Source organism: Danio rerio, chromosome 21 (genome assembly GCF_049306965.1).
Source record: "Danio rerio strain Tuebingen ecotype United States chromosome 21, GRCz12tu, whole genome shotgun sequence".
Taxonomy (NCBI): Eukaryota; Metazoa; Chordata; class Actinopteri; order Cypriniformes; family Danionidae; genus Danio; species Danio rerio.
Window position 1 is genome coordinate 30,629,174 of NC_133196.1, and position 24,005 is coordinate 30,653,178.

At 37.7% G+C, this 24,005-nt stretch overlaps 1 protein-coding gene and 1 pseudogene across 2 annotated transcripts; one reads left to right on the top strand and one right to left on the bottom strand.

Moving 5' to 3' along the window:
- The first annotated feature begins 1,061 nt into the window (after positions 1 to 1,061).
- zgc:165604 lies at positions 1,062 to 10,056 on the top strand. Its single transcript, NM_001098255.2, is given in 6 exon segments — positions 1,062 to 1,197; positions 2,023 to 2,177; positions 6,248 to 6,446; positions 7,065 to 7,220; positions 7,291 to 7,413; positions 9,364 to 10,056. Coding segments are annotated over 6 exon segments (897 nt in total). The 5' UTR covers positions 1,062 to 1,133; the 3' UTR covers positions 9,564 to 10,056.
- A 4,499-nt stretch (positions 10,057 to 14,555) lies between these two features.
- Positions 14,556 to 14,741, bottom strand: im:7160157 (annotated as a pseudogene). Its single transcript, NR_023323.1, is given in 1 exon segment — positions 14,556 to 14,741. The product of NR_023323.1 is annotated as an im:7160157 (transcript).
- Between the last annotated feature and the right edge of the window lie 9,264 nt (positions 14,742 to 24,005).

A 24,005-nucleotide genomic window follows, 5' to 3' on the forward strand; every position in this document is an offset into this window, starting at 1 on the left:
TTAACAGCAGCAGTATAATAGGCAGTGGTGTCAGAATGAGGAATTCTATCCTATGTTATGAGTATCATGTGCACATGTGTGAAAAATCCCACGAGGTATAAACTTTTAGATGTTTAAAGAACTTTATGGGAAACAAAGACTTTGCAACCCATGTTTCAAGACATTTGGACTAATGGTTGAATAAGTTACAGCAGTTTTAATGTTTTTGTTTTTGTTGTTTGTAATACCATGTGGCCAAACTGTGACCTAAGATTGAGATCATATAAACAGTATATAATCAAAGTTTGGTTGCATCGCATTCTGCTGAAGAGTTATGGCCATTTTTATAAAAATGTCCATGCCCAGTTTCCCATCAAAAATATGACTTGAAATTCACATAAAAAGTCTGATATTTAAACTCCAGAGAATCTTTCTACACTGCTTTGACTCCAATCTAGGGGAAAATTATAGCTTGGTCTGCCTGATCAGTTTCAGGGCAGCATGTTTAAAATAAGAAAACCATAACAGTTACAATTGGGATATACGTGTCTAAATCCTTCAACGTTTCCAGCCTCAAACTTTTGAGTATTAGTGTTTATAGCTGACTTTATTTATATATTAAACTTTGTATTTCAGAAGTGGGCTCCCCTTGAAAGGCTTCATCACATTTGTGGGTCTGTAGCCTAAAATTTTAAAAGCCACAGCCAAAAAAAAAAAAAAAAAATGGCATACTGTATGCTGATAAGGTAGGTTTTGACATGTTTGCTGGTTTAAGCTGGTTATGAGCTAGTTGAATCTTTGCTGGTCATGACTGCTTGTTGGTTCTTTCAGGGTCCTGACCAGCAAGGACAACTACCATGTGTCAACACTCACCTTACCAGCATAAGCTTTTATTCTAAAGTTTCTTATTCCGTGTTACAAGTACAGCCGATCTGCTCACTGTTTAGTTATGTACAGATAGAGAGAGAGAGAGAGAGAGAGAGAGAGAGAGAGAGAGAGAGAGAGAGAGAGAGAGAGAGAGAGAGAGAGAAAGAGAACTGCCCCTCTCCACTGCCCAATAACCCAGTTCTACCCATTCAGTCAGTGGCAGTGGGCTCTAAAGGGGGAAACACACTGACCTGTATGGAGGAGAGCACACACACATCTTCTCAGTGATGGGCTGTACAGGAAGGAGAATCCTTTGGCTGGCCTGCTTGGTGTCTATGTTTCTTCAATATGGTAGGTATCATCTTCATTCTTGATGTAAGCCTGTTAAATATAAGAAAACATCATGTAGAACATTTACCCTGCTTGAGATAGCTATTGCTTAGAACAGTGTTTCCTAACCTTGTTCATGCAGGCACACCTACAGTGCACATTTTCAACCACTTCCTAATCAAACACACTAATATCAACTCATCAGAACATTAGAAGAGACTCCAAAACCTGAAGTTAATTGATCAGATGAGGGGGACATCCAAAATATGTACTACTCCAGGAATAGGGTTGGGAAACACTGGCTTAGAAAATAATTGAATGAGTGTCACACATTTCACCTGGGCTAACATACTGTAACACCATTAACAAGCATCTCACTGTTTTTCATAATACAATTTCTTGGAAATTGGCCTTTAGCTATGAATTCCATGAATGGCGTATAATAAAACCAAAGCACAACAATGGATTTTTGAAACAGTGTTTTATAACTAACGCTACAATAATTGAAATTGTTGTAATTTAGGTCATTTTTTTAGAAGTCGAATTGAACCCCATTGTTCTCTCTGTTGGTGTATTTGTCCTTGCCAAGGCTGTCAGCTGTAATTAAGGCTTTATAGTCACTGTGCTTTCCCGTACACGCATACAAAGGCCTGGGGGTGGCAGTGCATTGGGGGTGGGACTCATCATTACCGTAATGAGACAGCCATTGAGATGGAAGGAGAGAGAAGTCGAGAGCTACACAACAGAACTGCAAAATAAATGGCTCTGCTAGGGATTCATGATTTCCAGTTGTTTGACAAACAGGCCCAAAGTAAGCATGTGCATTAAAATGATTTCCCTACACAGATGCGGTCCGAGTGACTGTGAGGGAGTCCAGTCTGGAGGTTGTTCAGGGAGATTCTGTCACCCTGCCCTGTTCGTTTTTCACCATGATGCCCTTGTTCAGACTGAGTATTATCTGGACCCTGACCCCCCTCTCTGACCCAAACTCTCCCATACAGGTACGTTGACAGAAATCACACACCAATATGTTTGGTTTAGTCAAAGTAACATATAGTCAAGCAGGGGCAGACTGATTTGGGCGCCTTAAGCAATTCAAAGTATCGAGCCCAAGCACTAAAAGTCATAACACCCTCTTTGTAGTTTTTTTTCTTTGTAAATTCAGGCTGTTTTTTTTGGTAAATAAATTAAGTGGAACATTTATCTTCTCAGGGCAACGCAATGGCGCAATAGGTAGTGCTGTTGCCTCACAGCAAGAAGGTCACTGGTTTGAGCCTCAGCTGGGTCAGTTGGCATTTCTGTGTGGAGTTTCCATGTTCTCCCTGCGTTCGCGTGGGTTTCCTCTGGGTGCTCAGGTTTCCCCCACAGTCCAAAGACATGTGGTACAGGTGACATGGGTAGGCTAAATTGTCCATAGTGTATGTGTGTGAATGAGCGTGTGCGGATGTTTCCCAGAGATGGGTTGCGGCTGGAAGGGCATCTGCTGCATAAAACTGTGCTGGATAAGTTGGCGGTTCATTCCGCTGTGGAAACCCAGGATTAATAAAGGGACTAAGCCGACAAGAAAATGAATGAATGAATTAATCTTCTCAGTGTAAAATTAAATACAATAAATTCACATTTAAAAAAACAAGTTGACAAACTAACAATATACAGTTAATTGGCCATATTTGTGGTTAGATTTAATATTTGCATGTGTAGTACAGAAAGAACGTTCCACCATTCATGTTTGGAAAAGGAGTAATAACATTAAAATATGGTTATTGACAGATTTTACAGCATATGATAGAAATTAAAAAAGGGGCTAAATGATAATTATAGGATTCTTAGCATTGGTCTGGGTTCTCTTATTCCCCAGGTCCCTAAGCGGTTGCTTACCTCGCTTATTGGTTAAGTCAACCCCTGGGGTATGCTCTTCGTACCTCGCTTAAATGATCTAAGATGATTTTGCCGATCCTGGATCTTTTAATCTTGATAACTGATCTCTCGCTAATTTGGTTCTTCAAACAAGTTCGCGAATCAGATTAGAATGTCTGGATGAACTGATCTGAGATCGATGTGTGTGTTGTGAAGGACAGATCTATCGATCTTCGAAATCATGATCAGCAATGCAACGATTAGCTGACGGCACAGCAGCGTAAAGACATCATCTGATTAATATTCAATTATCCATGTGAGCAAAATTACATCAAATTAGCAGTAAACGGTTTGTTATATATGACACGCAATAACTTTCCACATTTGTTGTGAGCTGCAGGCTTTACACTTTCATGTGTCAAGAGTATTTATCATGTATTTCAATGCATATCAATGTATTTAGTTCTACATTTAGAAAATATTTTCTTTATTATAGTAGCCGTTTTTTTAATCGCTGTATGGAATAACTGGATGTCTACAAAAGCATTTTGATATTTGTAAAGGTGTCTGCAACTTTTGTGAAGCATCAAATCACTGGCATATTAACTGTCAAAACCAAAACATGTTCAGTACTGCATTAATGTATTATTTCTTATTTTTTTTAAAGTCACATATTCTGCATTTCTATTATCATACACAAATTGTACTAAAGCGATCTAAAAAGTTTGTATCAATAAATTTTCTCTTTGTACTTTCATTCCGAGGGTGCAGATTGCATAAGTTTTGTTAATATAACTTTATTTAATTAATAAGTATAACTTTATATATATAGTTAATTTTTTTTTTTTTACTATTTTCCCAAGTGTATATAACTACTACTGTAAGAAAATATCATAATTCGGTACTTTCTCTATTATCTTTGCTTGAACTGAGCCGATCTAATCCGGTTTATATGAATTGAACCTGCTTCCAATCAGGTTTGAGCTAGCAGAACTATTGCTATGACAACAACTCTCAGATCAGCTTTGAAGAACGAAACGATCCTGGATTATGTCAAATCGTCAATCTCCAAATCCAGCTAACTGAGTAATCCACGTACGAAGAACGGACCCCTCAAATTAAGCTTAGCTTTATTGTCATTCTGCTGGACATACAGTGGAACAAGATGCTACACAAATAAATATGAACACAGTGCTAGATGTTCAGTCTGGTTATCTATAAAACTAAGCTACCAGAGATTAAGACCTAATCACACAAAGAAAGATAATTATTCCTACACACAACTGCCACTTTTAGGTACACCCGCTTGTAATGGAAATATCTAATCATCAAGTCTCCTGACTGTAACTCAAAAGCATTTAGGCACATAGATGTCGTCAAAATAAGTTGCTGAATGGAGAAAAAAGGCAAGTTAAGTGACTTTGAACATAGCATGTTTGTTGCCAGAGAATTAAGAAACTGCTTATCTACTGGATTCATCTCCTAGGTTTATAGAGAATGATCAAAAACATAATAAATATCCAGTAAGTGGCAGTTCAAGGAGAACAACCAGACTGTTTCAAGTTGACAGAAAGGCAACAGTAACTCAAATAACCACTTATTCAACTGAGGTCTGCAGAAGAGCATCTGTAAACTCACAACACATCAAACCTTGAAGCAGATGAGTTACAGCAGCAGAAGTGCAAGACAGTGGCACCCTGTCAACTAACAACAGGAACCTGAGGCAACAACTCACATAAGCTCACTAAAATTTGACAATTCTGCATATGCCTGGTCTGATGAGTCTCAATTTCTGCTGAATAATTCAGATGACAGGGCCAGAATTTTATTGGAAAAAAAAAAAGAAATGAAATCATGGATCGATACTGCCTTGCTTCAGTGGTTCAGGCTGTTGCTGATTTGGTGGTTTTGAGGGAGATTTCAATAGCCTTTGGTATAAATGTCAAAGCCTACCTGAGATTTGTTGCTAAAAATGTCCATACCCATATGACCAATAAAATCTAGGCTCATCAAGTCAACATTATAGAACTAGTGGCAACAAAAGCTCTGGGCTCATTGAGACCAACACGTCAGGGCTGGATATGCACACAACAACACTAGAGTTCTGCTGGCCACAATGATGCTCACGATGGCCAATTGTGCCATGTCTTAAAGCTCAATCAATCCCAAACAGGTCTCTTAAACATGAGTTCACTATACTCAAATGACCTCCAGAATCACCTCCAGAGATTCAATTCAATTCAGGTGTAATTGTATTGCGCTTTTACGATGTAGATTGTTTCAAAGCAGCTTAACATGAACGTGAAGTCCCGATTTTAGAGTTGAAGTTGAGTTTAGTTCAGTTCAGTGTGGTTTAAATTTCATTGCTGAAAGTTCAAACACTGAAGAGGAAATCCATCCACAAGCAAGCCAAGGGAGGAAAAAAAAACTTTACCGATTGACGAAGTGAAGCGAAAAACAAAAACAAAAAACAAACTCTAGAGAAACTAGGCTCTATTGGGCACAAGCTTTTTCCACAGGATCAATGCGGGGACTCGTCTGTCACTGTGATCTTTCAGGAATCAGTCTCATGCTCTCCAGAGGTCAATCCAGTTGAGCACCTTTGGCATGTGGTGAAACAGGAGATTCCACCATAGATGTGGAGAAAATGTGTCATGCTATCATGCCAGAACAGACCAGCACATAGACCTTATTAAATCTATGCCCTGAAGGCTCATTCTATGCAGTTTTGAAGGTAAAAAAAAAGGTCCAATCCGATATTCTATCAATTGGTCCTACCTTGTTAGATTGTTCTACCATCAGTTCAAAAAAGTAGGTAGCACATCTAGATGATAAAATATGCTACCTATCAGATTGTGCAACAAGTGTAAATATTGATTGAAGCAGTGTGACGTGAGGCCTAACTTACCCAAACCTAACCTCGAGCTTAGAACCATTCAAATAATGTGTTGGTGGCATAATCTAACAGGTAGGATGACATGTTAGGACACTGGTACTAGCAAGGTATACCTAATATAAAGTGCCTGTTGAGTGTATATCAAGGTTTTAAAAATTCCTCAAAGTATCCTTGCTTAAATACCAAACCACAACTACACTGATAACAACAAAACTGTTTTGTACTTCTATCACCCAAGACTTGATTTCTTTCTTGTCAACATATATGGCAATAGTTATAACCTTCTATGAGAACTAAAGGTCATCTCCTGTTGTGCAGGTGATTGTGTATGATCAAGGACAGGTGACTGAAAACCCTTCATTCATGGGTAGGGTGGGCTTTGCAGGCATGCCCTGGAGTGCGGATATCATCTTGAATTACACACGGGTGTCTGACGCTGGAGTCTATCGCTGTGTGGTCAGCAACCCACCTGAGACTGGAGACCCTGGCATTGGAGAACTCAGCCTCACTGTTCTGGGTATCATTGATACATTACACAAACATGAATGCTAGGCACAAGGTTGATACATTCGAGTCAACATCACAACCATATTACAATAATTTTGATATAACACTAATTGGTGCCATGACCCTGATGAGTGAGTGAATAACAGAGACCAGCCCAGCTAGTAAATTCTATTCCCTTGGTCCCAGTAAGAACATTAGCTACTAATTTGAGAGGCTATTATCTTTAATGTTCTTGTTTACACAACTGCCTACCATACTGGAAACAGTTCAAATAATGCTTTGAGCAGAACCAGAGGGGTATGGGTGTTCCCTAAAAGTACTTTGGTTCAGATTGACTTGTTGTGTCTCTGAATGGCTGTGCCTCTTGAGTAATGTAATCGTTTGGCATGCATTATTCATATGGTGCTGCATATTAGAGATAAACAGTGTATATACTGATTTACACATAGATGTATATTATACATGATACAGAGATTTAGGTTATATTGTGTACGACTAAACAATATGTTTCTAAAGCTCTGGTTGATCAGCTTGATCTGCTTTGGAAAGTGTAGTTTTTTTTGTCTAGTTTCTACACTATTAGATTACCTTGTGTTCAAGGGTTTCATAATTCTCTGTTTGTGTGCAGCACCCCCATCTCTTCCTATGTGCCTATGGGAAGGGGATACTGATACTGGGGGCAATGTAAGGCTGTCCTGTGTGGTGGCCGAGGGCTTTCCCACTCCGCAAGTGATCTGGGAGAAGTTGGAACCAGACAAGATGACGTTGCCAGTGAATATGGATGGTAAAAAAAGCTCTATTCAGGGGTACAAATAAAATCTGGAATAAATTTTTCACACATGAATGTATTGCAGGTGACATGACAGGCTCTGTGCACATTGCCAATGTGTCCACGCAATCCTCTGGTCTCTACCGCTGCTCAGTGACCAACTCATTGGGAACCCAGCACTGCTACATAAACCTGTCTGTGTACACACGTAAGTCCTTCTCTACACCTTTATGATTGCTTTATAAATGTTTCTCATCCTTAATTCTAAATTATACTTATTATACAGTTTCGCTCCTAGGGAACATCTGTCCTGCAAAGTATACAGTAGTCAACATCTGAAGTGCATCAAAAACTTTTCTTAAAAATGTTTTAAGACAAGATTGGGTGTTGTTCAATAGTTTTAGACAATTTTTATAAACTTTTTTTTTTATCTACTTCAAATGTTGACTACTTTCTTTGGAAGAAATTTGGTTTGGTTTCTTTAGGGAGTTTGGTTAGCTTAACTTTACAGCAAAGAATTTGGCAGTCCTGGTTTAGGGGGACAATTTTTCTTCAGACAGGCTTTGGTTTGGTTTAATTAGGGAGTTGAAACTGTAACACAAAAGTTACAGGCTTGATTTACAATATTAGCACAAGTTGTAGGTCGGAGGAGTGAATGATCTGGGCTCTCTTACACCTTTTTTTTTTTTTATAACCCCTGGTTAGGACATGGATCCTAGTATGGGTGAACAAATTTGTCCGTCACTTCTCTCATCCCCATTCCTAATCTTAGTCTGGTGATGAGTGGTGCCTGGCATTCACTCCAAATAGTTAAATTTTAGTCTAATCAGATCAGAGAATTTTGTTTCTTATGGTCTGAAAGTCCTTCACATGCCTTTTGGAAAAAATCCAGACGGGAAGTTGCTTCCAAATGTGTGTAACCTTCCCCAGCCTTGTGCATCAAGACAATCCTGTCTCAGAGGTCTACAGACAATTCTTTTGTCTTTATTCTTGGTGGTTCGGGCTTTGACATGCACTGCCAACCCTGGGACATTATATAGACAGGTGTATGCCTTTTTAAATCATGTCCAATCAACTGAATTTACCACAGGTGAACTCCAATTAAGCTGCTGAAACATCTCAAGAATGATCAGTGGATATCAGTGAATACTTATGTACATGTGATTTTTCAGGTTTTTTATTTTGAATACATTTGCAACAATTTCAAAAACTCTTTTTTTCACATTGTCATTATGGTTTATTGTGTGTAGAATTTTGAGGAAATACATGAATTTAATCAATTTTTGGAATAAGGAAATAAAAAATAATAAAAAATGTGGAAAAAGTGAAGCGCTATGAATACTTTCTGGATGCACTGTACATACCTGCTGATTTTTATAACTGTTCATGCTTTCAGTACATATGTGACAAAAAAAGAAAAAGCATTCCACATTGATTGGTAAACACTTATGTGAGGGTATTATGGGAGGTGTGAAGGATAAAAATTTTCTACAAATGGAATAAAAAAATACTTGATTTTAACTTACGTTTTAAGAAGAAACTCAAGTTCAGCTCTTAACTCAGCATGTCATCAAATTGCTCCATCTTGTAAGAACATCATTGTTTTCTCCCACTGTTCGGATCATGTTTTGGCAAATCTGCAATTTTTGGCTTGAGCTGTTTGTTTTGGCTCAGCCTGCCTCGTACACTATCCATGCCACAAACTCACACTATTGGCTGAGGAGGAATGTAAAAGTTGTCATTGAACAGAAAAATTAATAAAGAGGACATTTACAGACAATACAATCTGACATGCTTCACACTTTAAGTCTGAAGGCATCACTTCTTATTAATTGTAACTGTATAGATAAGACTCACCAGTCCTCCAAACTTCTTTTGTGCTCTGTAGAGGTAAAAGCGATAGCAGGGGTGTCCAAACTCGGTCCTGGAGAGTTTAGCGCCAACCCTAATCAAAAACACCTGAACCAGCTAATCAAGCTCTTATTTACATATACTAGAAACTTCCTGGCAGGTGTGTTGAAGCAAGTTGGAGCTAAACTTAGCAGGACACCGGCCCTCCAGGACCGAGTTTGGACACCCCTGCCATATAGGTTTGGAAAAGCATAAGGGTTGATAAAGGATGTCACATTTTTTTGGTTTTGTGTTTGTGATCTCTTAGCTCCAGATAATTCACCAGGCATCCTGCAGGGGGTGCTGTTGAGCCTATCGATGGCCCTGCTCCTGCTGGCTCTGATGGTGCTGGTGCTGTGGCTCCACCGTTCGGCGCAGGAGAGCAAGTGGAGGAACAGCCACGAGGAAGATGACTGCTATAATGAGATCAAATACACACCCTCTCTCATTAAACGCTCTTTTGTCTAAGACGAGTACAGAAAGTGACATCTGGATGAGCTCTACACTAATATCAACGTAAAGACAAGTTTGTGTCACAAGAGCAACGGAAAGAACATCATTTGTGTTTTACCTCATACACCCACTTCTGGGTCAGTTGTACTGCTTAATTACATTACGGTTGCCCCGAAGCCTATGTGACTGCTGTAAACAAATCTATTTTTCTCCTGTGGGAATCAACAGCATGTCACAGATGCGAATACATCCTGGAATACACAGTGGAATTTGTACATAACCCAGAATAATCTTGTAAAAGCTGGATTTTAATGTTTCTAAAGCACTTTTTAGTACAAGCTGTACACAATTTCAAAAGACAACCACCATTAATCTATACAGGTTTTGATCATCCAGTAGATGTGTTTATGCTCTGTAAAGGGACGTATAGTGGATATTATATTTTCATTAGCCACAAATAATTTTTGTATTATATGATATACTACAATAAAATCTGGATCACATGGCATTTTAGTTTACTTGAGAACAATGTTAAGGAAGTTACTTTAAAAAAGTACTTGCATTAAATTGGAAAACAAAAAACAAAAATAGACTATCACTTAGGCCTACTGTTTTTTTTAAAGACCCTTGACAAGTTGTGATGCCCTTTTTTAGATTATATGCTGGCTTTTTTGAGCAATAATATATGAGTAATAATGAACAATAGTATATGAATGCATATTTATTATTAATATTCTTTTTTTTCTTATTTTAATTCTTTTATATTATTATTAATTTATTATTCATGCTTTAGTTTTTTTTTTTAAATAGGAAGTTATAGGCTGTTGAGGAAGGGAAGTTTTTATTTGAGGGAAGTGTCAATAACAACATGGAAGGATAATTAATAAATGAATGTTGTAATTGATGTTTCATAAAAAAAAATATTAAATTAAATCTGAAAAGAAATACATTAATAATAATAAAAAACACTGTGCCTGATAATCACATTTGAAAAGTAAAGTACTACATAAAAATTACTAAATACTTTGTCTGAAAAGTGACCTACTCACTCAATAAATAATTTAATTATTTGACAGCACTACTAAAAAAGTATAACCTTAACGCATAGACACTAGAAATGAAACTTTTAATTCTTTAAAGTTGACCAAACAGGAGCTTTTTGCATAATCAGAAATGTAACATTTACAGAATAATAAATGTGTAACAAGACAAAATATTTTATAAATACCATATATGGATAAATTACTCAATTCATTGTTTCTTAAGCATGAGCAATTATATTGAGAAATTTAGTCTATTTTAGCTGAAAAAATATTTGTATAACAAAAAAACAAAATTGCTCTGCTTTTCTAAATCGATTAAGAGCTGTCAAAATTATGAACAGTATTTAAGGAAAGTGCATAGTTAAAGTTACTTTAAATAAATTACTTGCCGTCATTTACAGCAGGCTAGTGCAGAAACTCTGTTATAAATACTGGAGTAAAATTAATTTCCATATTTTAAAGAAATGGTGCGGGAAAATAATTTAATCCTGTGCTTCTTGAAATCAGATTTTAAACGCAACAATTTTGTATGGGATTACAATTAACCGGAAGCCCTAGGGCTGGCTGACTTAAACTAAAAGTCTGTACTGTGTGCACAGACCCTATTACCTTACAAGCAGGGTTCATAACGGACATGGAATTAAAAAAAAAGTGGTGGTGGGGGGGGGGGGGATGGGGGGGGGGGTTAATAAATTGAAACTATTGCGTGTTATAATATGCTGTAATTAATTTAACTGTTTTTTATGATTTACCACATTTATACAGTTGAGGTCAAAATTATTAGCCCCTATTGGTTTTATTTTCCTTTTTTAAATATTTCCCAAATGATGTTTAACAGAGCAAGGAAATTTTCACAGTATGTCTGATAATATTTTTTTCTTCTGGAGAAAGCCTTATTTGTTTTATTTCGGCTAGAATAAAAGCAGATTAACATTTTTAGGAACCATTTTAAGAGCAAAATTATTAGCCCCTTTAAGCTTTTTTTTTATCGATAGTATACAGAACAAACCATCACTATACAATTACTTGCCTGAGCTATAGAAGCGTTTTAAAAAATATCTAGTAAAATAATATTTACTGTCATCTTGGCAAAGATAAATTAAGTCAGTTATTAGACATGGGTTATTAAAACCTGTGTAGAAATGCGTTGAATAAAATCTTTCCTTTAAGCAGAATCTGAGGGAAAAATAAACAGAGGGGCTAATAATTCTGCCTTCAATTGTATGTAGACATTACATGAAACACTAGGTCATGAAAATTGACTTGAAAGTCTTGGAAAAGTCCTGGAATTTTTGTAGTAAAAATGTGTATGAACCCTGTACAAGTTAAAAGTCATATAAGGGGCTGACTGCTAAAAGTACTCACTTGTAATGCTAACTGAATGAAGATAAATCTTGACAAAGCCAAGTAGTACTAGTGGGGAATAAAAAAAAAAAAGATTAAACGATAACAAAATGACTTTTGCAAACAATGACACAAAAAAGCTTTAATTTAAATAGGAGGGGAAAAAGAAATCACATAAAAAACTGTACATAACTTTGAATATTGAATAACAGTTTAAATAAAAACAATCCCCCATATAACTAAAATAAAAAAGAAAAGAAAAACAAAAACAATACAGGATGGTGTACTATTTTACAATAGTTGTGCAAAAGCAGTATTAACTGATTCATTCCCCAGACTTCATGATTCTATATCGAGGGAGAGCGTCAGATCCCTCCGCGAGCACAGATATACACCGAAGCGTGACTCCCCCTAAGACTCAAAGTAGTGTCCTCCATTGAAAAATAATCAGAAATCCAATAATAATAAAATAGATTTATATATATTTTTAAATATATTTATATACAAAACATGCTGTACATATATGGCAGAGATTAGTTAGATCCCTTTTAAATCACTGACACCCAAAACTATCCAGTAACTTGTGCTTTCTCCCAGTAAAGAGAAGTACTCCCTGTTGCTTTGGAAAAGTCACCTTAAAGATTGGAGAAATGGTCCTGATGGGAAGAGGGAAAGAGCTTGATTGGCCTTGAACCAAAGCTACTGAAGTCCCTTGCAAATGACAAATCAATGAGCCCAGGTTGTTTAGCAGACTACACCAGAGATTTGAGCGGCATGATTGGCAGAGTGACTTGAAGTTTAGTGTTCAGACAACTTGTGATATGGTCTGTGATGGTGGAGAGAATATATATTTGTGTTAGAACTCTAAATCTAAATGTGGTTTAAGTGAGCACAAGTGAGCTTGATTAATTGGATGTGAACTGCCTCTACTGGCACTAAACAAAAGTTAGAGACTGTAATCTCATTACAAATTTGATGTCGATCAGGCAGGATCACCCATCTTATGAAAGCTTGTTTCCGCCACGAGAAAAAAAAAATGAACCAAAAAAAAAACAAAACAAAAAAAAACCTCATAATTCTTGCATTGGGGAGGTTATATCTTGTAATTCTAAAAAAAGTAGTATGAACTGAGAAATTAAGAAAGCCTAAAGCCCTGCAATTGTGAGATGAAGTTGCAAATCTAAGAAAAGTCAGAACTGCAAGACAAATTGTGAGAAATGTAATAATCATAACTGCAAGACAAAAAGCCGCAGGGGGGAAATGTGCAATTATGAAGAGAAGAAGAAAAAAAAAAAAAAAGCTTCTCCATTGTAAGAAAAGAAAATTCAAAATTGCATGACAAACTCAGAATTCTGATAAAAAATTTACAGAATTAAAAAAAATATTAAATAGCAATTTACGTTATAAATATCATGTTTTTCTGACTTTTTGCCAGAATTGTAAGAAAACCTATTAACTTGCTATTGTAAGAAACAGTTTAATTTCTGAAGAAATAGTCTGAAATGCAAATAAACTTAACACACACAAAGAAGTCTATAACCTTACAACTGTAAAGATTAGCTGCAAACTGTGACAACAAAAAAAGTCAGTATTGCAAGGTGGAAACTGAACTGTAAAAAGCCAGAATTGCCAGAAAAGCCTATAACCTTGCAACTAAGTTGCAATTCTGACCAAAAATATTTATTAAATTCATACTAGAAACATGTAAACTCAGAACTTTGAAAAACAAAGCCAGAATTGCACCTTTCAACTGTAAGAACCAAAGTAGCAATTCTGAAGAAAAAAAAAAAGAAAGTCTAACTTGCCGAGAAATATATTAAGAACTGCATGAATGCTAACTGCTACTGTGAGAAATAGCTGCAATTCTGAAAATAAAATAAAGGCAAAAATGCAAGATAGAAGTTCCAAAATGTCCAATATATGGCCAGAATTGCAATCTAAGAATTATTCGTCCATCTCACAGTTCTGAGAAATAAAAAAAGTCAGAATAATAAGCTGTGTTTTTATTCACATGGCGGAAACAGTCTTCCGTTGTTCTGATTGTGTGTCAGCATTGTAAAATGATTATAGTTGGACCGCTCAGTAGAAAAAAACCTTCAATTATCATTCAGCAAGAAATCTCCAAGAAACCAGTGTAAAATCTCCAGCAAAAATCCTTCTCTTCAACAAGGTGCCATTTACTCATGGCGGCCTTTACATTCTGACTCTCAAGCCATATCGATAAACCCAAAGCCTCTTCTGGAGCACAGCTCAGCCACGTCAATCATTTTAAGCTAGGAATCTGTATGGTGAAGAAGCACTGAATGACTTTCTGAATCAGAAAAGCACTTCAGCTGACGGGATATTTCAAGCTTCTTAACACTGACACACGACGATGTCAGTGGTGTATTGTTTGACTGTGAGTGCTTGATATGTTTGTTATCGTAGAGGCAGTAAGTGGCCCTGCTTTCCACAGCAGGAGGTCTGAGCTTTTGTCCGCCCAACAGCAGATATATAATGACATCGAAACTTCCAGTTGAATAACATACAGATAGGGAATCAGCTAGTCACAATCAGGAGGATTCAAGAATGGGGGCAAAGTTTACAGTTCGCTCATGTCCAGCTTTTCAACAAACAACAAAAAAAAACAGCCACTTCATCCATTTTGAGATCAGCAAATCAATACATCTTCATCTTAAGAAATGGTATATCTATGTTTTTCCCCCCCATCAAGTTCTTCCAACTAAAACGCTGGAGTTTAGAAGTCAAAGCAGTAGTTTGGTTAGTTCTATTAGTAGTGGAGGGGTGGTGCAGTAGCAGTAGTATTGCAGTAGAGGGAGACAAACTGCAGGCGCTTGCAGCAGCAGGAAAAGGCCTGAAAGGGGAAACCAAGAAGCTCAAATCACCTCCGGCCCACGATGTCACAATCAGCACCCATCCAATAGGGAGCAATTTAGAATGTAGTCTGATTTAATATGGGATGTATGAAGAGAAACAAAGAGAAAATAAAAATAGAGACTACTTGAGTTCTCTTTCCCCAAGCAGTCCTACACTTTCAAAACTTCCGTCCTCACCTGAGCCGGCTGTAAACTATGTATGGAGCACCAGGTGTGCATGTGAGCGAGTACATGTATGTTTATTCGAATCGTATCCCTGAAGCTTGCTGAAGAAGAGCCGTGGTTGTGTCGTTTAAGGGCCTGCATATGAAATCGGATGTATTTCTGGAATGTGTTTGGAGCTATCAAAATCAAGGACTGTGGCTGATGTGGTGGATTTGATCTGAAAGAAATCCTGCACAATCCACGATTTGTGGTTGTTTAGCTTGATGCGTGGGGGATAAAAAAGGAGAGCTAGAGTAAGGTTTAAGGCTGCTACAAAGGACAGGACAGGAGAGTTCCCTTTTTGTTTCTGCTGGTGGTTCAGATCACAGACTTGCTTTGATTTAGTGACCTGACCCTCCTTATGTAAGAAAAAAAGACTAAAGAAAATCCCTTAAGATTGCACTGACTGGCCTTATTTAGTTTTTTTTTTTTGGCTTAAAGGCCTGGAGGCCAAAACAAAAGCCAAAGAAGCTTAGGAGAGCTCAGTTTAGAGTTCATTACTTACGTTGCGCTCCTGTCTAGTGTGCTTCCGTATCTGCTGATGTGTTTATATTAGCGAGATTCATCCTATTATACGTAGAATTGAGTGATGATGCTTTTATCATTCAAAGTATTAAGGAGGTCAGCTTGAATTGCTCTGATGGATGATGATGTTGATGGGGTGGTCAGCTGTCCTGGTGCTGTGCCGGCTCAGCGGAGGTGATCAAGTAAAGGCAGTTCTGTAGACTCCTCCCGTGCACTGGGTGGGTCTGATGATGTAAGGGGTGTGGTCTCAGAGGGTACGACTGCTCCCACTGGATCCAGTGTTGGGCTGACATCAGAGGGTAGGACAGGGAGAGGAGGCTGCGAAGGCTAGGAAATCGGAAAATATGAATTATTATTTCATATATAATCACACACAATCTATAAAAATTTTGGGGTGATGTTTCAAAAAAGGTCTCAACATAAATATTCACCAAGGCTGAGTAAAATACGGTAATAATAACTGATAAACCTATAATTACAGACCTTTTGTGTGATCTGAAGTTGTTAATAATTTATATATGCTTTTATTGAACACACCCTTATGCAGGAATCCTAAAGATAATTTTAATACCTTTTCAAGGCTTTTTAAAGATCTTTTTAAAAAGAATATTTTAAGACCTCATCGACACTTCAAGTTCAAATTAGTATCAAATCTTTAACTTCATAAAGAGTTGTTAATAAACAGCTGTAGTTAAATAAATCATTGAAGCACAACAATGCAGTAAAACTCAGATAAGCTTGGAAGAAACAAAGTTTAAAAGAATAAATTGCGCGTTTTTTTCAGCGACATGCATCAGCCACTGTTTAAATTTATCTTTCTCCAATCAGGAGTATGCAAACTTAAATTTTCCATTTTGCCATCTGTTTTCCTCTGTGGTTGCACTACATGTGGAGAGGGTTATATCACCTTCTCGCATTTGTCGCAAATTACGTGACATCACCCAGAGGAAGGAGATTGGCCGGATGCGCCCCAGACTGAACCAATCACATGGATCGAGCATATCGTTGTCAATATTAGGAGGAAAATAAATATATTTATGCTTTGAGTCAAACTCTTTGGACAATGATTAAACAAAATTTAAAACCTCGTAAAATCACGATTAAGACTTAGAGTTTGTAATGTGATTCTCCTCATACCTGATTGGCTTGGTTCAGTTTATGAAGCTTTAACAAGACTTTTTTTAATGCCTCTGATACTTTAATACTTTAAGGAACATCACTGCAGGGCTCGAAATTGCAACAATTTTGGTCGCATATGTGCCCGAAATTTCATCTATGTGACCTCAAACTAAGTTTGGGAGCATTTGTGCGAGTGCACAAAAATGTTGTGCGCGACTAGTTTTTACTGTAAAATGCGCGGATTCGGGGGACGTTCAATCAGAATGCATCTCTGCACTTGAAACGTGAAACGCAGTGCTCAGGAATGGTTTAAAACAGTTGTCATGTCAACTTGCTGCAGTAAACAAAGCCAAGTCCGTAATGCTTGCCTCACTTTCGCACTCTTCTTATTGGCCCACCATTGCTCTGGCACTGAATCATCAGCTGTCAAATCACTCAGTCAATGCCTTCTGGCTTCGGATGACAGAGAGAGCTACTACCGCGAACATTTGTAAAGCGCTGAAAATGAGAATGAAGATAACACTGACAGATTTTGTTTTAGAAACTATGGCATCTAAAGTTACAAATAATGACACATTTTAGTAGTGATCATGTGCTGAATGGTAAACCACCACCATCTACACTTTTCGAAGAGTGGATAAAAGACTTCGATTGGCTTCAAGTCCTCTATGAAAAGTCTGGGATGGAATTTTCAGGTAACTGTTTGCCACATCTAGCAGGAGAGCTTTTGTTTAATCCTTCATATAATCGCCAGATGCTGTCTGCCGTGCAAGTGGCAGCTATATGTAAAATTTAACTCCTCATACACCATCGCAAACGGGCTTGCACTGAGTAACTAATATCACTACTCATAAAAAGACCGGTATTGTTATCAACATGACGTATGCATATAATAAGGTCCAGTATATGTCAAAAGCAAAGTGCAATATCAGACAGCACCTGTGAGAACAGCACAGTTATATCGTTAACAGATTCATTCATGACAAGCAGTGCGTGCGGGACTGGTGAGCGGTCCGTGTATCCTTTAGTCACTTAGTTATATTATAAAAACTATTTTCTTGTGATAACGGGATTTCGTTGAGACATAATTTCCTCACGCTTGCATATATATATATATATATATATATATATATATATATATATATATATATATATATATATATATATATATATATATATATATACATATATATATATATACATTTATTTATTTTTATTTTTTTTTTGCTTGTTAGTTTGATTAGTGTTGATTTCAAATGCAATAAATATGTTTGTATAAAACTTGTAGTAACGGTGCTTATAAGTGCGACTAAATTTTGGCTGATGCACCTAAATTTTTAAAGTTAGGAACACCAATGCTACCAAGCAAAAGGTTAATTTCGAGCCCTTTCACTTAATTTCAAAATTCTGTAATTGGTTTTCACATGGTTTATTCAGCTCAAAAGTTGTTATTTAGTAACAAAAAACATTGCATGGCCAAAAGCAGAAGTAAAAACCACTGCATCAGGGGCTAATTGAGGGATTACTGTGACCAAAAAGATGACCAGAAACTATTTTGAGCCCCTTCGTTATGTATAAGAGCAGAACACAAAACTGAACACATTAATATCATCACTTGTAATCTTTGTCTACATAAACCAAAATCAAATTTAAGATTTTAAGACAAATGTCAAAATAAAATCTGACATTTACGGAACTAAATGCTATGGATTTTTCATAATGGACTGTTGGTGATTGGATAGGTGTTGGCCTTATTAGGTAGTTTTACATGGACATACGAAAATGTAGACCTATTTAAAGCATAACCCTAACCTTCAGCACAATATTTCAGTGAATTTATATGGCTTAAAAATGACAGACACGAATACTCTGACAAACTACAGCATAACATTTTTATCGTTATAGCACTCATTTCATGCTAATGGAAAGGGGGTACCAAAGGTTCTATAATCTTTCAGATGCATATTTTATGTATAGTTTAAAAAGGCATGAATAGACCTGGGCAAAACCAGTGGTGCAAGCATATGTTCTAACCTGTGTGCGTATGCTCTGTGATGCCGAGCCATCCCCTTCCATTACAGCAGGTCCGTTGAATCCCTTCCTTCCTGACAGACTCCATTTGCTGTACACAGTCTCATAGGGCAGCCCGCTGCCCTGACCCAGGCTAAGGCCTCTCTGAGACGCTCTGTGACCAGGATTGTCCTGCAGGCTGCTGGGGCAGAAGCGGTCTGCAGGCGGCAGGGCCACCGAACCACTGAAAGAAAGCTGAGAGCTAGACAGATGTTGCCCTAAAAGCCCATGGATGGAAGAGGTGCGATGCAATGAGCTAACCAGTCCCGCATCCATCCTGCCCTCTGATTGGCTGAGCAGGGCAAGTGGGAGAGGCTGGGGATGCAGCGGCCAGGTAGGTCCAACGGGGTTGTCGGTGCCTTGAGAAAAGTAGTTAAAATTGATATTTACAGCCTGCACAGATCATTGCTTTTTTGATTGTAGGCAGGATGTGATGTATTAACAGCAGTATTCTTACCCATTGAGGGCTGTACAGTAGTGGGATGTGACTGAGGGATGCCGGACGTTGTGCTCTGGGGAGGATGAACTGCAGGGTTGTTACTGATGGAGGTTGAGCCACCTCCACAATCTGAATCTTCAATGTTACCTCCACTGTTACATCCAGCACCGCAACCCTTCTGAAGCCTGAGGACAGCAGAAGGAGTATCAGGGTTTCTGCAGGTTTCCTCTAGTCAAATTTTAGACTTTTAAGACCATTAAGAATGACATTTTTAGAATTATACAGGGTTAACGACTTTTTCTTATGGCTCGGTATTACCATGAGGAATTGTGTAATTGTTTTCCATTTTCTTTCCCTGATTAGGGAAAAATGTCTAACAGCCGTTGTCAATTGTCTCTCTTTGCAAAAAAGTATTTATTAAAAAAAAAAAGGTTTTATTGAGATTTAACTGTTGGTCATTGAATGATTGTTGGTCTGATTGAGGAGCTGTACTTGGATAAAGCAAAATTAAGACCTGTGTTGGAGCCATACATTGTATAGTGGCATTTGGCCACAAGGTGTCAATACCATGCTATATAACCGTGGCTATATATATATATATATATATATATATATATATATATATATATATATATATATATATATATATATATATATATATATATATATATATGCTATATAAGAGAGCACACAGTTTTTGACCGTAAGGTAACATAACATACAGACAGACAAGAGAGTAATATGCAATAAAGATGAAGGAATATTAATGAAGGAATTCTGTTAATTGAAAAAATAAAGACGTTTTTATTTGCATCTATTTTGTCTTCGGACTTTTACGAGTAAAAACCTGCTTACCAATAATAGCAGTAATTGGAAAGATGCTACAACCTGTTTAAAATTATTACAGACCCACAACAGAATATTTAGTGAATATAAGACCTTTAAGAAATAAATATTTTTTGTAATTTAAGACATTTTAAGACCTGGGGTCCATTCTTCGTACCTCGCTTAAATGATCTAAGATGATTTTGCCGATCCTGGATCTTTTCATCTTGATAACTGATCTCTCGCTAATTTGGTTCTTCAAACAAGTTCGCGAATCAGATTAGAATGTCTGGATAAACTGATCTGAGATCGATGTGTGTGTTGTGAAGGACAGATCTATCGATCCTCGAAAACATGATCAGCAATACAACCATTGGCTGACGGCACAGCAGCGTAATGACAACATCTGATTAATATTCAATTATCCATGTGAGCAAAATTACATCAAATTAGCAGTAAACAGTTTGTTAAATATGACACGCAATAACCTTCCATATTTGTTGTGAGCTGCAGGCTTTACACTTTCATGTGTCAAGAGTATTTATCATGTATTTTAATGCAAATCAGTGTATTTAGTTCCACATTTAGAAAAGATTTTCTTTATTATAGTAGCCGTTTTTTTAATCGGTGTAAAGAATAACTGGTTGTTTACAAAAGCATTTTGATTATTGGTAAAGGTGTCTGCAACTTTTTGTGAAGCATCATATCACTGGCATATTAACTATCAAAACATGTTTATGACAGCATAAATGTATTATTGCTTTAAAAAAAAAAAAAAAAAAAAAAAAAACTCCATTGTTCTAAAGCGATCTAAAAAGTTCATATCAATAAGTTTTCTCTTTGCACCACCAGGCGGCAGTCTTTGTTCTTTCATTTCGATGGTGCAGATTGCATAAGTTTTATTAATATATATAACTTTATTTATTTTCTGAATAACTATATATATATATATATATATATATATATATATATATATATATATATATATATATATATATATATATATAGTTAAAACATATTTACCATTTTCCCAAGTGTATATAACTACTACTGTAAGAAAATATCAGAATTCGGAACATACTTTATTATCTTTGCTTGAACTGAGCCGATCTAATCCTGTTTATATGAATTGAACCTGCTCCCGATCAGGTTTGACCTAGCAGAACTGTTGCTATGGCAACAACTCTCAGATCAGCTTTTAAGAACGAAACAATCCTGGATCATGTCAAATCGTCAATATCCAAATCCAGCTAACTGAGTAATCCACGTAGGAAGGACGGACCCCCTAGTGCAGGGGTCTCAAACTCAATTTACCTGGGGGCCGCAGGAGGCAAAGTCTGGGTGAGGCTGGGCCGCATAAGGGATTTCACAAAAAAAAGTCCTCAAATGTCATTATTAACAGTTTTAATTATTTCTTCTGAACATAAAGTGTCCTGAACATTAATAGAACATTGAGTGAAGATTATGAACAGTTCTTCTGAACATGGCATCTTTAGCCTACTCCTTGCTGCCAGAGACTTGACAGCGCTTCTTCTCACAAATCTGAACCACATTTGGCTTTAGAGCGGAAGCAGTTGAGACCCTCAGGCGTATATATGTATAAATAAAACACCCCCACCCCACTCCAGTCACATCAGTCTGTACCAGTCTGTATCTACCTATAATATATATTAGATGCAGGCTATAGCTAGGTAGGTGGCAGGCTGCAGATAGGTTATACAGGCAACGCGCGTGGCTGTGCATTTAAGCATGATTTATACTCCACACTTGTAAACAATCGCTCGCGCCATTCGCGCGGCTCTTGGTCCCGCCCAGACTCGTCAGCGCTACCAAGCCGACCAATCACAGAGCTTACGCTACGCGTCGTTGCGACGTGTAGTTACATTTTTTGAGAGGTGCACGTCAGTGACGGCGATGGCCACGGCGAAGGGCTATGCGTCAGCGCTGTAGCATACGCCGGTGTTTGACGCAGAAGTATAAATCAGCCTTAAGTGGCAGGCAGGGGCGGGAATAGCTTGCCTTGGTTCTGGCCTGCGTGAGTTCCCTCCTACTTCCCGCCCGTCACAGCGTCTAACAAAGGGGCGGGGTGCACGGTGACGTCACCGGCATCCCCGCCCCTTTGTTTACACGGCGGCCGGGAAATGCCAGTGACCGCTGTGTACGGATAGAATCAGCGGAGCGGGGAGCGCTCTCTCTCCCCGCTCCGCTGATTCTGTCAGTGTACAGCGGTCGGCGCGGGCCACAAAATATTGCACTGAGGGCCGCAAATGGCCCGCAGGCCGCGAGTTTGAGACCCCTGCCCTAGTGGATACCCTGAGTACAACAACAACAAAAAAACAACAACAACTATAAAGTGCTGTAATAGTGTATGTTTGTTCATGAGGTCTGACCTGTCCCAGCTGCTGATGAACCAGGTGTAAATGTTGTGAGGGCTGATGGGGCCTCCCCAGACCGAGCGCAGCTGGACATGGGCTCCGGCATAGGAAGTAGTGAGTGGAGAGACGTAGATGGGGTATCCAATGGGCTGGTCACAGGATGAGTTAATCATGTTCCTTAAAGCTTGCTTGGCGTTCTGGATGCTTCCACGTTCAGGATTCCGGTTCCGCAGGAAGACCAGCTCCTGCTGCTGTCCGGCCCACAATCCGCGCACACACTCCCGGTTCACCTGAAGGAAGTGATAGGGATAGATTAATTTACTGAAAAGCCATGATAAAATATATATTTGCAGATAGAGGAAAAAAGAAAGACCACTAAAAATGTCCAGTTTCTCTAGGTTTACGATTTTACAATTACGTGTTTGTGCAAAAAATATTATTTATTTATTTTAATTCTGTAAGCTGAAATGAACATGAACCACAGCAAACCTGAAGTCTCTAACTCAAACTCTCTAGCACCACAACTTGCCCTAAGTTTCACTTATGTTTATCGTTATATTTTTTTAATAGAATGGGCTACAGTCGAAATTCTTTTTCCCCCTGAATCCTTGGCACAGCTAATTAAAACGCACCCTATGACGTCACTTTCTGTAATAAATTTGTCACTATTTCAAATTTCACAAAAACAGCTTTTTTTGCTTAAATCTCCTCAACCCATTTTGGGCATCATTCATTTAGATTTTTGTCGAAAGACGCTATATTTTGCAAACATATTTACGTATCATTGCAAAACATAGTATGCATCTTCGACATCATGCCCTGAAGGTGTTCAAAAACTTCTAGAGCAGCGCCAACTTGTAGCCAAAAGTTATAAGCAATTTTAGAAAATTGCTAATAACTTTTGCTAAACATTCCTCATTGACGTGACACTTGTCTTGTTGTATACCCTAAATCATTCTGAGACCACTGAAACCAAATATGTCAAAATCAACTCAACTTCATGTCGGCCAATTTGTTTTTGATTGAAAACCTATTTTTTTCTAACTAATAAATAAATGTTGATTGCATAGGTTTATTGTGGTAAAATTAGTACCAAATTATTCATTGGATCATGCCGAGAACATTAATACCAAACATGCCATATTTGGGCAAACTTCCTGTTCGCCATATTGAATTAGTTCCAAAAGCTTCTTTTGCGAACTCCTCATCAACTGTTGATTCAATGGTCACCAAATGTGACTTCAATCATCTTCAGACCATGCTGACCAAAAATCATCAGGTGTGTCATTGGCAACTCATAATGACCACAACACACAAATTTGGTAACAGTGTCACCTAGTGGTCATGAGTTATACACAATTCACTAACCATCAATAATGAATCAGAAATTTGCTAATAACTTATTTTTTTGCATATGTTTATTTGTTGCTTTTGGCTTCTGAACTGATTTGCTCATTCTGCTTCTGGACTGCTTGGCTAATTCTGCCTTTAAAGTGCTTGGCCCCTTAATTGCTGCTTGCAGCTCTATATATATTTATACAACAGTTCTGTCTGATTTTCGAATCTGATTGGCTGATAGCAGTGATATATTTAAGTAATATCAGCACCCGTACAGCCTCTTTACCCTTTGTGTATTA